The sequence below is a fragment of the Megalopta genalis genome, unplaced genomic scaffold (assembly GCF_051020955.1).
Source record: "Megalopta genalis isolate 19385.01 unplaced genomic scaffold, iyMegGena1_principal scaffold0023, whole genome shotgun sequence".
Taxonomy (NCBI): domain Eukaryota; kingdom Metazoa; phylum Arthropoda; class Insecta; order Hymenoptera; family Halictidae; genus Megalopta; species Megalopta genalis.
In genome coordinates, this window is record NW_027476093.1 from 883,815 (window position 1) to 900,150 (window position 16,336).

The 16,336-nt window shown below is 39.6% G+C and overlaps 1 protein-coding gene across 1 annotated transcript in view; it reads right to left on the minus strand.

Moving 5' to 3' along the window:
• LOC117217789 (uncharacterized) overlaps positions 1-16,336 on the minus strand; it is a 194,191-nt gene that overhangs the window by 62,280 nt on the left and 115,575 nt on the right. The window contains exon 4 of the mRNA XM_033465628.2: positions 11,629-11,744. Within this exon, the coding sequence (XP_033321519.2) occupies positions 11,629-11,744 (116 nt within the window). The remainder of the gene's footprint in view (positions 1-11,628; positions 11,745-16,336) is intronic.

Here is a 16,336-nt window from a genome sequence, read left to right on the forward strand (position 1 = left end):
AGCCAAAAACGTTTCCAAACTGAACGTCAATTAGGGAGAATTTACTGTATACATTAATGTCTCTCTAATTGACGCCCAGATTGTCCACAAAAGTGGACAATTTGGGAAGTGCAGAATATGATTATTCAAGCCTTGCGGTTCGTTTTTGTAGTTATGAATTGTCAACAATTATAAAAAACGAGCTGCAAGGCTCGAATAATCGTATCTCCTCTTTCCTGACTGTCCACTTTTCTGAACAATCCGAGCGTCAATTAGAGAGACATTACTGTATTTCGTTTGCATGCTTCTCTGGAATCGTTTACAAATCTTATCAGGATAAAAGCCACCCTCAACACGAGAAACATGTTTCACTGAATATTTCGTGAACCAATCGAGTTATAAATAACGAAATCGTGTATTTCTCGGAACGAAAGCTGTGCGATTAGATTCGAGGAAACTGGCATAATTGAGTCTCCTTAGACGTTCGAATGAAAATTTCAAATCGGACGTCCTTGAGTAAATATATTAGTTTCATTTCATTGCCTTTTCACGAGTTTTCTACCTTTCACCTTTCATTACAGAGTTTTTATACGGGGTTATTATACAGGGTTAAAATTGTCCCGTTTCGATATCGTGTGAAACTCGTCGCAAAGATTTGGAACGCGATCTACTAACGATAAGCATAAATGTTACAAACCTCTATTAAACCGAAATCAAATTTCGCCTTTCTCTGATCGATATTTAAAGTAACGGTTGATATTCAATAAATTTAAATGATTTGTCTCGACTAGGAATTTATCAGCGACTAAATAGTGCTAATCAACGTAGCTCCGAAAGAAATCGTCGCGCGAGGCATTAAGGACAACGACGTGTTAATTACCACAGTTAATGAAACAGTAGTCGCACAGAGATTTTGTTTCTTTTTCCGTGATATCGATAGAAGAATATGCTACAGCGACGCTTTTAAATCCTTTTACCGTTTTTATTATTTTATATAACACCACGCTTGATGTATACAGGGTGTCACAAAAATGTCTCGCGATCTGAAAATGTGGGGTTCCCGAGGTGATTCGAAGTAATTTTTTCCTTAGCGAAAATGCGATCCGCGGCTTCGTTTACGAGTTATCAACGAAAAACAGTGGCCAATGAGAGGCGAGATCGGCTGGCGCGAGGCAGTCCAGCCAATAGGCGGAACTGGGCGTCGCGCGCTCGTTGGCCGAGCCGCCTCGCGCCAACCGAGCTCGCCTCTCATTGGTCGCCTCCGTTTTTCGTTGATAACTCGCAAACGAAGCCGCGGATTGCATTCTCGCTAAGGAAAAAGTTACTTCGAATGATCTCAGGAATCCCTATTTCCGGATTGCGAGACATTTCTGGAAAGTCATATATAAAAACTGAATCCGATTGCTTCTTCCTCGCCCGCAATAATTCGTACAAGCTGTCATTTATTCGGTTTCCGATATTTTTCTTATCTTAGCTTACATCCTCATATTTTAAGGTGCATTATTTTTGGCAAAAAAAGATAGGTGAAAATCTAAATTAATTATCAGCAACTAGAAAGTCAAACAACGATATTTATATTCCGAGTCAAATTTAACCCGAGTCCCGCCGTTCGTTTATTAAATATCACCGATCGTCTGCCTTCATTTTTGCCTTCATTTCCAATTGTCCAAAAATATAAATATAAATAAAGAAATAAGAAACGTTGGAATACACTAATATAGCAACTTCCAGCTTGATTTCTCATCGTACTAGTTACTAATTGAAACAGAAATTTCAGATTTCGTTTCCTCGTGCATATTCACGAGTCACGCTATTACTTCCGATTAAATCAGAGATTGAAACAGAAACGAATCAAAGTCGCGTCCGTTTCCGGGGCCGCTCGAATAAAGCAACAACAAGATTTTCTCCGCGCAAAATTCGAAGTCAAATATCGCGATCAACAGTTAATAAATTACTTCCGCCTCCTACGACGACAAGTTAGGGTCCACTTGTTTCGCTTTTTGAGCAGCGAAATCGCGGCAGAATTTGCCTGGATTTGTTCCGAACGCGGCCGAGCCGAGCCGCGATTCCTTTGTAGGAATTTGCTCCGCGAACGTGCAGCGCGTTCAAAGCTTTGTCTCGCGCGCGACGAAATCTGTCGTCACTCGTTACCTGACAATTATTATTAACGTTCCCATTCAGCCGTGGATTCGACGCGTCCGACGAAGAGACCGGGTCAGCGCGTTAGAAACGGCTATCGTCGTCAAAGGATCCGTCAGCCGCCCCGCGATTCATTGAATCGCACAGCTTAAGATGACCTCGACGCTGCGAAGATCCAGTTAAATAGTCTCTGTTGCACGAGAAACGTCTGGAACTGTCGATCTCGATGACCTATCGGTCATCTAGCTAGCTTTGCTACACAATTGCAATTTCTTGTCGATTAAATACTGATTAATTTTGATAGGAAACATCATTTTTTCAGACCGTCCGAAGGGGCTGAAAAATCGTCGGGACTATATACAGGGTGGGGCATTTTAAACAGGTCACCTAAATAACTCGCTTGTTTTTGAAGATAGGAGAAAATGTATTAGACCAAACTTACTTGGTATTGGGCGGCACATATATATATATATATATATATAATATATATATATAATCTGGTATTACTAATTTTTCTGTAGGTGGAGGCGTCAAGGAGATATGAAGGTCAATTCTGTTTTTTTAAATGCAACAGTAAGTTTTTTTACTTACATTCTGATAGAGTGTTTCGAGGCGAATACAATGAACTATTATGAAGGTCATTCAAGTTCACCCAAAGTCAACTGCAAGAGAAAATAAATTGTCTCAGAGTACTTCTCGAATACTTGTGTATCACGTGTGTGTATTACGTGACACGGGTCACAAAAGATAAACGAACATTCGATCACATTGTACGCTTATCTGTATCCTCAAACATTATTGGTAATTTTAAATGACCTGTTTTAGAAAATAATTTGAAGAAAAATTCAGAGATTTATACGTTTCAGCGAAGGATTAGAAATGTCATAAATATTTCTGGACTTTTCGTACTAAATGTCATATGGTCATAGCGTTGTGGTCGTTGCATTGGACTTGATCTTAGCTTTTACATTATGACGATAAAAATTGCACACAAGTAAATAGATGACATTATTTTTTCATTAGATTTATGAACAAATTTGTGCGATTATTTGCCATTTTACCGTATTTTAGCTTTGCTTTTCTGTGTCACTTTGGGTGACCTTGAATGACCTTCATAATAGTTCATTGTATTCGCCTCGAAACACTCTATCAGAATATAAGTAAAGAAATTAATGTTCCATTTAAAAAAACAGAATTGACCTTCATATCTCCTTGACGCCTCCACATACAGAAAAATTGGTAATACCAGATTACGAGCCCCCCGATACCAAGTAAGTTTGGTCTAATGCATTTTCTCCTATCTTCAAAAACAAGCGAGTTATTCAGGTGACCTGTTTAAAATGCCCCACCCTGTATATAATTGTTATGTATGTTTTATTTAAGTTTTCATTGCACGAAAGACGTCTAGAACTGTCAAGCTCGATGACCGATTAGTCCTATTTTAAGTAACGAGTGTTCGTTACACAGGGTGTCGCAAAAATGTCTCGCGATCGGGGAACAACGGATTCCTAAGGCGATTTGAAGTAACTTTTTCTTTGTGAAAATGTTCTACGAGGCTTCGTTTGCGAGATATTAACGAAAAACGATGAACCAATGAGAAGCGAGCTCGTGTGGCGCTAGGCGACCCAGCCAATCAGCGCGCGACGCCCAGTTCCGCGCATTTATGCTGTGACAAGAAACGTTTTAATTTAGGTGGACCCGATGGCCTAAATTGTGAATGAATATTATGAATGAATTATAAAAATATGAATCTGTTTCTACAAAATGAATGATAGTAATATAATAATAATAATATATAATAATAGTAATATAAAAATAATATATAATCATAGTAATATAATAATAGCATATAATAACAGTAATATAACAATAATATGTAATAATAGTAATATAACAATAATACATAATAATAGTAATATAATAATAGTATATAATAATAGTAACATAATAATAATATATAATAATAGTAATATGATAATAATAATGTGGATATCGTTAATATTCAACTATCAAAATATCAAAGAACAAATAGCCAAGCAAAAGTATTACATATATATATCTTTCATAACGCAGCTGTGCATACTGCAAGAATAACGCGAGCATATTTCGGAGATAAAAACACAGATATTTCACCGTTGCCAGCAAGATCGCAGAATTTGAATATCATTGAAAATTGTTCGGGAACGTCGGCCGAGAAAGTATACTCAAGGGAAAAGAAAGTAGCGGAAAGAAGAGGATACGTGGAAGAATTCTGAGACTGTAAAGCAATTAGAAAACTGTATAAAACTTTACCACAAAGAATATTGGGAATCGCGAGAAGAAAGGATTAGAAATACACGTTATTGTGTATTCGATTACAAAGTAATAGAAATGATAAGTAAAGAATTCTATACATATATTATTATAATATACAATAAGAATTATATGTTATTATATTATATATTGTATATTATTATAATATATAATAAGAATTATATTATATATTGTAGATTATTATAATATATTTTATTATATTATATATTGTATATTATTGCAATATATATTATTATTTACTATATAATGATATATTATATTATGTATATAGTATTATAGTATATATTATAATATATATTATAATATTATATATTATTATAGTATTTATTATAATAAGAAATGATAGTAAAGATTACCGCGCGTTCCAATTACAAAGTAACACAAAAGATTCAATGCATTAATTTTTCCCAATAAACCTAACCTCTCTTATAGTCTTGTCGCGGCGTGTAAACGACACTGGAACCGCGCGAATCGAATCGAATCGAATCGAGAAAAAAACGCGAAAGCGAGACAGAACAGAAATTCTCAGCGAATTAAAAGAATTCCACGATCGTTTGTTATTTCGTCATTAAACCATAGCCTTTGCTAAAAGCGTCGATCGATCCACCCTCCGTACTCTCCGTTACGTAAAAGCGCACGAACACTATGACAAAAAGTAAAAAAGGAAAATACACGCTGGCCTGAATTACCTTAAGCAGATTCGCATATTTCTCGCCTTGGAAAAGGATTTCTCCGAGACATGACATCAAGAGGGGGGGGGGGGGTGGACAAGGATATTCATGAGCCACGTACGCGTTTCCGGCGTCATTTGAAACCGGCGGAGTTCTTTCGTCTTTCAGGATACGTCAGCCGCAAAGATTTGTTTTCTTTAACGGATCGCTACTTCGCACGTAGCGGCACTAAGTTATACAATATGCGCGCACCGGAATGAATGCGGGTTAGCGCCGGCAGCGCCGCGCCGCGGCGCGGCGGGGCTTTATGTTTCGTGCCGGCACGGTGGAACGTGTGCGCCGAAACCGTTCGGGTAAAAAGACCGTTAGAACGCGGGCTACGAACATGAAAATTTCCATCGCAACGCGAAACGCGTAGGACGTGTAGTTCTCCGGCTTGAATAGCGAACGAGTTATTCGTGAAATAACTCGATCCGATTATTTATCGGCGAATATCTTGTCCGTGCTTTCGCTAATAGATTTTCCGATCGTTTCCGACTTCGCTCGTCATTTCTCACAGTTTTTCGTTCCTCGCCTTCAATTTCGTAGAATTTTCTTGTACACAGCACACGTTGCGATCGTTTCTTCGCGCGCCGTGCGAACTACCTGAAACGCGTTCAACGCGCTTTTCGACTTTTTTAAAATTTCGCTTTTCATTTTCGCTCTTTCGATAGAATAATAATAGTTAATAATAATAATAAATAATAATAATTATTAATAATAATTAATAAATAGATAATATATTTAAAGATTTATTTATTTGTCGTATTTTGCACGGTTTTAATTCACTGCGATAGAATATGCGAATTAAATATCTTCCTTTCTTTGTAGTGTAATTATTTTTTACCGCTCTGTCAATTTTACGCCAAGTGATTAATTAACGAATAATATTTCTCGTTCAAGGTCATCTGAAGGTCATCGTTTAGCAGCTCGTTGAATTCGTCTCGGCGCCGCCTACAATACTATCAAGTTAAATTTGCCTAGTTTCATTGAAAAATATAACGATTGCCTTGTTTTTTTTATCGAAAATCGATTTGTTTTTAGATTTAAATAATTGCAATTTCTTGTCAGTGAAATAATAATTAATTTTGATACGAAACATTTTTTTATCAAACCATCGAAAGGGGCTGAAAAATCGTGAGGACTAATTTGTAACTCACCCTCTATAAATTTACTGTACTTATTAATATTTAATAATATTAAATCACCAGAAAACATTTACATTTTCAATTTGCTTTTTGTCCATGCAAAATTGTAATATTTCATTTTATATTCTGTATCAAGTTCCTGTGAACAAAAATATGTCTGACGGCGAGTCTTTTGTTACTGTTGTATTTTATATTATTTTTTGTATTGCAAATTAAATGTCTTTCTCTCTTTACGATGTAACTTATGTTAATGTTATACTTATTTATATGTACTTATATTTATATATTACACATTATATAATTATTATATATTATATTTTATTTTTATTATAATTATTATTATATATAATAATTATTATAATAAAAATAAAAATAAAAATAAGTATAACATTGTTAGTTAGTATATATATATAATAAAATAATAATAATAATTATTATTATTATATATATAATAAGGTTACAACAAGCGATTAATAAATAAATAATGTAACCATGGTTCTCAAAAAACAAGTTAATTGTTTGTTTATTCATCCACGTGACACTTGGATTATGAAGTCAAGTTAATTGCACACAATTTTAGCAATTTAACAATCCTTTAGAAGGTAATAGTTTACGTATTATCCAAATATTTTTCTAACAACTCAAAAAAAAAACTACAGGAATATCGTTCTCTTTTCAATTGAACTCGTTTTTCTGCTAATAACGTGGTCTCCTTTTCTTCCTTCAATAAGCGAAATTTTCATTTAACGTGTAATATTGTAGACGAGAGAAACCCAAATATTCAATGTCAAACCGAAAATTAATTATAACCTCGTGCGTGCACGTCTCTCTTTAGCTCTCTCTCTCTCTCTCTCTCTCTCTCTCTCTCTCTCTCTCTCTCCCTCTCTCTCTCTACTCTTATCGATTAATTAATAAAATACCTCGCGTCGTTTTCTGTAACGACGAATATCCGCGCAAATATTACCGCGAAATATTATTCGAATTTGTATAAATAAACTATCGATCTTCCGATCACGGTTAAATGTAACGTAAATCCGGTCGGAGATAATCCACGGACACAATAATTTCAATGTACACAATGATGATTCCGATGACGCAAATTAAACATTAAACGTACGTATGTATACAGGGTGTCCCAAAATTATGGTATTTCCGGGAAATGAGAGATTCCTGAGATCATTCGAAGCAACTTTCTCCTTTACGAAAATGTTCTCCGCGGCATCGTTAACGAGTTATTAACAAAAAGACACTGACCAATGAGAAGCGAGCTCGGCTAGCGCGAGGCGGCCGAGCCAACGAGCGCGCGAAGCCCAGTTCCGCTGATTGGCTCGGCCGCCACGCACCAGCCTCTCTCGCCTCTCATTGGTCACTGTGGTTTTGTCGATAACTCGCAAACGAAGCCGCGAATCGCATTTTCGCTAAGGAAAAAGTTACTTCAAATCACCCCAGGAACCCCTCAATTCCCGGAAATACAATAATTTCGGGACACCCTGTATATAGTTTGAAAGATTCGCGAGTTGAAATTGAACGATGAACAACGCGACAACAATTCGGCTGAACGAGAAATTGTCGTGTCATCGAAATAATGTCACGGCGCAGATGTTACTTCGATTCACGCTAAACGTTGCCAATTAGTTTGCAATTCGCCGGTCGAAGTTAATTAATAACGGCGTCTCTATTTTGACGTGTCTACCGTTTACGATAGACATATATGTGTATTATGTAATTGAAATTAATACCTTCGTATCGTGGAATAAGCTCGCAATAATTCGCGAATACAGGATCAAAGTCCGCAAACCACGCTATTCCTGATCGGTGACGCGCGAACGGATTGACCGCAGCCGTTGATCAAACTACGGCCGTCAGCTTTCACTTTCACCTTTCTCGGAAAAGGATACGGCAATGTCTCTCTAATTGACGCTCGGATTGTCCACAAAAATGAACAATTTTGGGAGAAAAAATGCGATTATTCGAGCACTGCAGTTTGTTTTCATAGTTACGAATTGTCAACGACTATTAAAAAAAACGAGCTGCGAGACTCGCGATTGTACAGTAATGTCTCCCTAATTGACGCTCGGATTGTCTCCCTAACTGACGCGACGATTGTCCACAAAACTGGACAATTTGGGAAGAGGAGATACGATTATTCGAGCCTTGCGGTTCATTTTTATAGTTACCAATTGTCAACGACTATTAAAAAAATGAGCTGCGAGACTCGACTGTAGAGTAATGTCTCCCTAATTGACGCTCGGATTGTCTCCCTAACTGACGCGACGATTGTCCACAAAAATGGACAATTTGGGAAGCAGAGATACAACTATTCGAGCCTTGCGGTTTATTTTTATAGTTCCCGATTGTCAACGACTATTAAAAAAATGAGCTGCGAGGCTCGATTGTACAGTAATGTCTCCCTTACGATTATTCATATCGTAAAGATGCATTTACGAGTTATTTATTCAATTTAAAATGTTATAAATAACGCTTGTTAAAAGTCAGAATAAATGTCTTATTGTTACTTTTGTAAGCTAATATAAAAACAGCTGTTTTTTTTGCTCCGAGAATCTAACGTTAATCTAGAGTTAATCTAGTGTTAATCTTGTGTTAATATTAATTATCACTAAGTTAATATTAATTAACACGATGTTAATATTAATTAATATCTAGTGTTAATATTAATTAGCACAAATGTACATTAATCCATTTGTCAAATGCGATTTCCAATGTACGTTCAGATTGCATTTTTTCCAAGTTATCCTTTGCCATATCGTTCTTTTCCATTCTCCTTTGATCTGTCTTCGGACACGTGATTTTCTACATGATTTTCAATCGCATGATTTTCAACCCCCATTTTCCTGTAATTTGTCCAATCGAAGCCTATTCTCTCGCATCTCGTACATGTCCTCTTCTAGAGCATTCATTCGTAATTAGAGATGCTACGGCTGATAAAATGATCGATAAATGTCGATAATATCGAAATGTTATTGCTCTATAAACAATGGCATTCTGATATCATTACTTTTATTTGAACTGATCGTACGCAATATGTTATTCGATTTTAAACGTACTCTTGATTTTCTTTATGAACGAATACACAGGGTGTCTCAAAAATGTCTCGCAATCCAGAAATAGCGGGTTCCTCGGGTCATTTGAAGCAACTTCTTCCTTTACAAAAATTTTCTCCCAAGCACCGTTAACGAGTTATTAACGAAAAACAGTAACCAATAAGAATCGGGTACGGCTGACGCGAGGCGGTCCAGCCAACCAGCGCACGAAGCCCAGTTCCGCTCATTGGCTTGGTCGCCTCACGCCAGCCGAGCTCGCCTCTCATTGGTCACTGTTTTTCGTTAATAACTCGTTAACGGTGCCTCGGAGAAAATTTTTGTAAAGGAAAAAGTTGCTTCGAATGACCCGAGGAACCCGCCACTTTCGGATTGCGAGACATTTTTGGGACACCCTGTACAGGGCGAGTCACAAATTAGTCCAATTTTTCAGCCCCTTCCGATAGTCTGACGAAAAGATGTTTCCTACCAAACTTAATCAGTATTTAATCGACAAGAAATTGCAATTGTTCAAATTTAAAAACAAACTGATCTTCGATTAAAAAACGAGGTGAACGTTATATTTGTAAATGAAACTAGGTTATGTTAACTTGACAGGGTTGTAGGCGACGTCGTGTCGAATTCAACGACACGATGACCTTTAAGATGACATTGAAAAAAAATTGCATATTTTATATTATTTTTTGCATTCAATTATTTTCGATAAAGAGACAAATTGTATGACACAAGAAGACAAATATGATACTGATTTGTAGTCTGCGACATGGTTTCTATTTTGACTATTTTCGACAGTTTCGTTGCAATATTGATGAGTCGAATTCCATTTCAACCGCTTCCATTAGCTTCATTCATATAATTAACATTAACGTCAGACGTATCAACAACATATCGATAATTTATGCATAGTTACATGTTGCATCTCATCACGGCTTGCTCTACTGTGTCGTATTCTATGCTTTCACAATACATCCTCCAGCAAATATTAGCGAGACCAGAAAATAATATCGTTTCTATGCGCGTCGATATTCGTTTGTCATTTATATCAGCTCGTCGCATGCTTCGAACTCGCGCCAAAGACATTTTAAGGTTAGAGCGACTCGTTATCTCGCGAATAATTAAATCTCGAATTTTCCTTTGCTATTTACGGTGAAACGGCCAGTCGAATACCAAAAGCGGTGCGCATCCGGTATGCTTTTCGAGTTTTACATGGGTAGCGACGCAACAGTCGCTGCCAAAAACATTCGCGACGTTCATCCAAGCGCGTCGGACGCTCGAAAATGCCGAGGGTGGTTTTCTAAGTTCAAATCCGGCGATTTCGATCTTTTCGGGGCTCGCGTCGGTCGGGAAGACCGACAACTTTAGACGACGACGCGTTAAGGGCAAAAGTGGAAGCGAATCCGTGTCGGACGATCGAGGAGCCGTCGAACGCTCTTGACCAACCTTGGTCGATCGACCGAGAACATTCGCAGCGGATCGGTGAAGCAAGCGGAGCGGGTGTTCGGGCGCCGCATAATCTGTCCGAAGAAAACAAAGCCGACCAAATTAACGAATTAAAGCGGGAGGCGTCGCCTCGGCCACTGTACTCGCCGGACATCGCGCCGTCGGATTTCCATTTGTTCCGATCGCCGCGACATTTTCCAAGCGGCAACAAATTTGAAAATTCGGACGACGTCGAAAACGCCGTCTCCGGATATTTTTCTCGAAAACCGAGCGATTCCGAGCGACTCGGCGTTGAAAATTCGCTCGCTGGATGGCAAAAGGTTGTAGACAACGAGGCTGATCGCAACGTCGATCGAAAATAAGAGCTAGTTAAAAATCGATCAGTTCGAATTTAATGTAAAAAGAAACGATGTAAAAGCGACGTTACTTTCCCGAATGCCATGCCGCCACCCTATAAACCCTATCCTATCGCACCTCGCTGCACTCTGTGCCTAGAAAAAAAGAGAAAAAGAAATGCAACGTCCGCCCATCTCATCGACAAATCTCGCGAATAGTATCCGAAGTTCGAAGCAACCATTTGTGAAAACCGTTCCGTTGGTCCGGTCCCTCCATTATCTAGTCGACAAATAGATATTCAGAGACGTCACCATGGAATTGTTAGATCGTTAAACGAATGCGGCGGCGACGGTGGCAGCGGGAACAGCCTATCTACGCGGCGGTTTTCCATGCCGGTGATTTTATTGAAAGAGCATTCGAATGGGGGATAGTTGGCTCTAAAAAAAAAAAAAACAAAAAAACAAAGGGCAGAGATAAAAAAAAGAAGAAAAATGTCGAACGTACCCGAAACGCGTCTCTCAGCTCCTTCTCCTCCTGATTCTGATCCGGGGAAGTGGTCTCGTTCGCGCTGATGTTGCTCACGATCCCGACAAACTCCTCGAAGCTGACGTTCCCATCTCCTGGAAAAAAAGCGCCCGGCAAAAACGTTATGTTTATTCTGTGTCGTTATTTCCATTCCCTCTCTCTCTCTCTCTCTCTCTCTCTCTCTCTCTCTCTCTCTCTCTCTCTCTTTCTTTCTCCCGAGAAGGGGATGAAGAGAGGGGTGGAGGGAGGGCCCCCCTCGCCATTATATTTCTTCGGAGTAAGTTGTTGCGCGGCTGACACGTATACAGGGTGTCCCAAAAATGTCTCGCAATCCGAAAGTGGCGGGTTCTTCGGATCATTCGAAGCAACTTTTTCCTTTACAAAAATTTTCTCCGAGGCACCATTAACGAGTTATTAACGAAAAACAGTGACCAATGAGAGGCGAGCTCGGCTGGCGCGAGGCGACCGAGCCAATGAGCGGAACTGGGTTTCGCGCGCTGGTTGGCTGGGCCGCCTCGCGTCAGCCATACTCGATTCTTATTGGTCGCTGTTTTTCGTTAATAACTCGTTAACGGTGCCTCGGAGAACATTTTTGTAAAGGAAGAAGTTGCTTCAAATGATCCGAGGAAGCCGCCATTTCCGGATTGCGAGACATTTTTGGGGCACCCTGTATAAGCTCGCGCCACGAGCCTCAAAAGAGAGAGTGAGATCGCGGAACGAGCTTTTTTCCGGCGCGACGCGAGAAGAGGACAAATTGTATCCGCTCGAGGCGGGGCGAAGGTGACAGAACGACCACCGGAAACACTTTTTATCGCGCCGCGACGGGTGTCTCCGATCGTCCCGTTCCGATAAGGACCTCTCTCTCTTTCTCTCGCTCTCACTCTCCCTCGTTCTCTTTCTCTTGCTCTCATTCTGCTCGCGCGGGCAGCTTCTGTTTTTTACTTTTGCGCTTTTCCCAATGACAGCACGCTCGAACGCGAAAACGCGACCACGGGGGACCGCCGCGGCATCGGAGGATTAACGAAGAGCCGCGGCTCTGAATTCCTTAGGAGGAAAGCTGCTTTCCCTGATACTCGGCTTTTCATCGCGCGGGAATCGCGTTTTCCGTCATTTGCACTTTTCTTCCGCTTTTCGCGCGACCGGCGAAACGTGGGGTGCGGAGAAAGCACTAGGGTGGGCAAGGGGAAGGGGGAACGTTAGATCGTCGAATCTCCGCTGATTTTTTATGCATTCGTAACGAGAACGTGGTCGGCTTTTTAAACGCGTTTTTCGAACTTTCGTTCGCTGCCGCGGAATGATTGTAGAGAGAGAGAATTATGTTAAGTTTCCGTTCGAATATTCTCGCTCGTTGCTGCCAATATAATATCTGCGAGTCTAATTTTAGTACTCGTTTCAAAGCCGATGGGATATAAATTCTTTTTTCTTTTTTATTTCATCTGTGAGTAATATCGATTTTCCCTAATCGACGCTCAGATTGCCCACAGAAATGGACAATTTGGAGAGAGGAGATACGATTATTCGAGCCTAGCGACGCGTTTTTATAGTTACCGATTTTGTCGACAAATATAAAAATGAGCAAATAACGGAGCAATCTTCACGTTTCTCCTAGTTTTCCTCGTGCGTATTGTCTTCTTTTACTCGACTTCATTTCGTATTTCGATTCGTCGCTTCGAATAACTGTTCCCTAAAACGAAATTACCTTTTTACAATATTCCCGAGCAAATCTTGAACGCTTCGCAGCTATCACTCTTTCGAAATATGTGGCCGTTTTCGTGATACACAGCCACGCAAATTGCCGTCGTTTCTACAAGATTTTATTCGCGCAAATCTAAAGGGCAAACATTAATTTTCTTACAATTCTCTGGCACTAAGAAATGGATTTTTTTTAACTTCTCGAACTATTTGTCCGCCTCGACGAATGGTTGTCTTCCTTCTTCTTCCAGTTCTGGTTAAATTTTCTGGTCTCCCACTGATATTTATTTCTTGAAATATCGTTTTTACAGCTTCTTTTTGCTCATCGCTTTTCAGCCGTTTGCTCAACGATTATTTTGTACACGTTCTGTTGCACCGAATTCTTGAACTTTTCGCATTTTGCGAGAAATTGCCTGTTATAATATAAAATATGTACGCAAAATGTATCATTTGATCTTCTTTAGATACAAGAACATACAAATAAATAATTACAAACCTAATGTTCTAATCGATAAATAAAATTTAATACGCGTCGACTTGCTTTCCGACGGTAGAGCAATTCAAGAATTACACTTTTAATCGAAAAATCTAGAGCAATATTAACAGTTCGGCTTTTCCATCGATACCGATGCATCGTCGACGCGGGGAAAACAATAAGCGACAAAAGGCGAACGCCAAGTTTCGAACAAAAGAGAGATACGCGACGGAGATAGCATGAAAGTCGCTTAAAATCGTACACCTCGACATTCAACCGATTTTCATTTATAAAACGTGATAATTGTAGGATTCGACTAGAACGCGTATAATGGCATGTAGTTCGATACTTCTTCATTTAATGTATAAGGGTAGAACGAAACTTTCAATAATTATTAGTAAATTAAATAAAATTTGTCGTTACATACAGAACTAGCTCGTCGGTGAAAACCGTACAGAAAATATTTTCGATAATATTTAATATATAAATATCCAAATCCTATACTTAACTTTCACAATAAGGAATTATTTATTACAAGTACAAAGGTTGTTACATGTGTTTTTGTAAGATGAATACTACATAATTTTTCTCGCTTTCTTTCGCCGCAAGATCTTCGATCGCGTCGTCAAAATTGATCGAGTTTGCTACTTCGCTTTCTATTGGAAGAAAAGCCAGGAATGTAAATCGGTCTTGGCCGATCGACGATCGAAGATAACTTTTTATTAGTTTCAATCGCGAGAAACTACGTTCGGCTGAAACGTTACGGTCACTGGCATGGTTAACGTTATTCGTAACGCAATTAATAAATTTGGGAAGACACCGATTTTACCGACATTCTTATAGAACATCGGTACTTTACGGTCACATTTTTCCGCATCCATAATTCGCTTTCGAGGGGCAAGAGATTCGATCAAACTATCGATACAGCTTAATTTCTCGTAGAAACTACGTTTCTCTGAAAGCGTTTGGTTCTTTTTACCGGAAATAGTTTCCAGGAGATAAGGACTGTTATGGAGTTACGCCGAACTTCGACGATTTTTGTTACGCCTACGAACCGGATCGTCGCTACAAAAAAAAAATAGATGTCTCGCATCCGTTTATGGTATCATCGTTTTGTAAAAAGTTAATCAAATTCGGCGTTTTCTAATCGGGCAATTATCTTAACACATAATGTCCTCCGCTGCCGTGTCGCAGACGTGCCAACGTTCGAAGTCAACATTTAACGTCGAGCCTATTTATCGTTAATTTATCGTCTGCAACGCGCAGCAACGAAATATCTCGATGCAAAGACGGGAGAGAAAATCTTGCGCTCGTCTGAGTGCGCAGCAAATCGTCAACGATCGGTGGATCGTGCGACCGCATTTTCGTACCAATTCTTCCGCGAAGAGAATTTTCGTATCAATTTATCGAACGCGATGGACGACTTTAGCATTTGGCACTTGCGATAGGGTCGAAACAGTAATTTTCGTTCTAAATTATAAATAGATCGCGGATTCGACGTATTTATAACAAAACCGAATAGATGAAATACGAAGTGGCAAATACGTGCGAAGAGTTCGAGGACATTCTTCTATTTTTGTCCAATTAAAATTATTCAAGGTAAAGGTTAATTTTTATCGAATTTCGATCGCTCGTAGCAGATCCAGCAAATTTTTATTTTCGCCAAAGATCCGAAGTCCGAACGTAACTTTTCAGTATTCGCGATGTTCGACGAATAATTTCGATTTCGTGAAATATTCACGATCATTCCTGCAACATTTAATAACACATGTTTCATACATTTCCGTGATTTTTCATTGTCGCAGTCTGTAGGTAGCGAGAACTGTACTTTACGCTTCAGGTTCGAAACATTTCGGCCGCATCGAAAGCGGCGGTGTTTTCAACGACTCGCACATAACGAATAACCTTAACAGAAGAACGACAATACAACCATAACACTATCCATCGGTGCAAACCGAAATTACTTTCCTGCCGACCCAATGCTATACAATGTGATTCCTGCAATCACGTCCGATGAGTTTTCGTAGACCGCGGGGCCTTTGAAAACGCTGAACCCGCCACGAGCCGGCCCTGCGATAAGGATTGATAGTCCCGGATACCAGTTTGTTCCAGCAGAAGTTTTGGCTTGCCGATCCACCCCTTAGATAAATATTGGAATTACCAGCAGCAGCCCCCTTTTAACGATTGCTGCGGGCAAACGGAGGCGTTTGTTCCGCATCTGTTGTTCCGTGGACCCAACATTGACGTCTGCGCCAGGAGGGAGGTGGAGAGGGGGGGAATGTTTGTCAAACAGTTCTCCTGCAACGAAAACTTCTGACCGGTGTCTATCCGCTGCCGCCTCGGGCCTCACCGCGAGGCTGATTTCAATGAGTCATTTTTCAATTTAAACCGGAGGATCCCGGGAACGCCTCGACGAAAGGGTTAGCTTAAGTTCAGACACGCGCGAACATGATGGCCGGAGATTCCGGTACACGACGGTGCACGATCTGTCACGATCGAACGTGCCATCTCCGGTCCAAA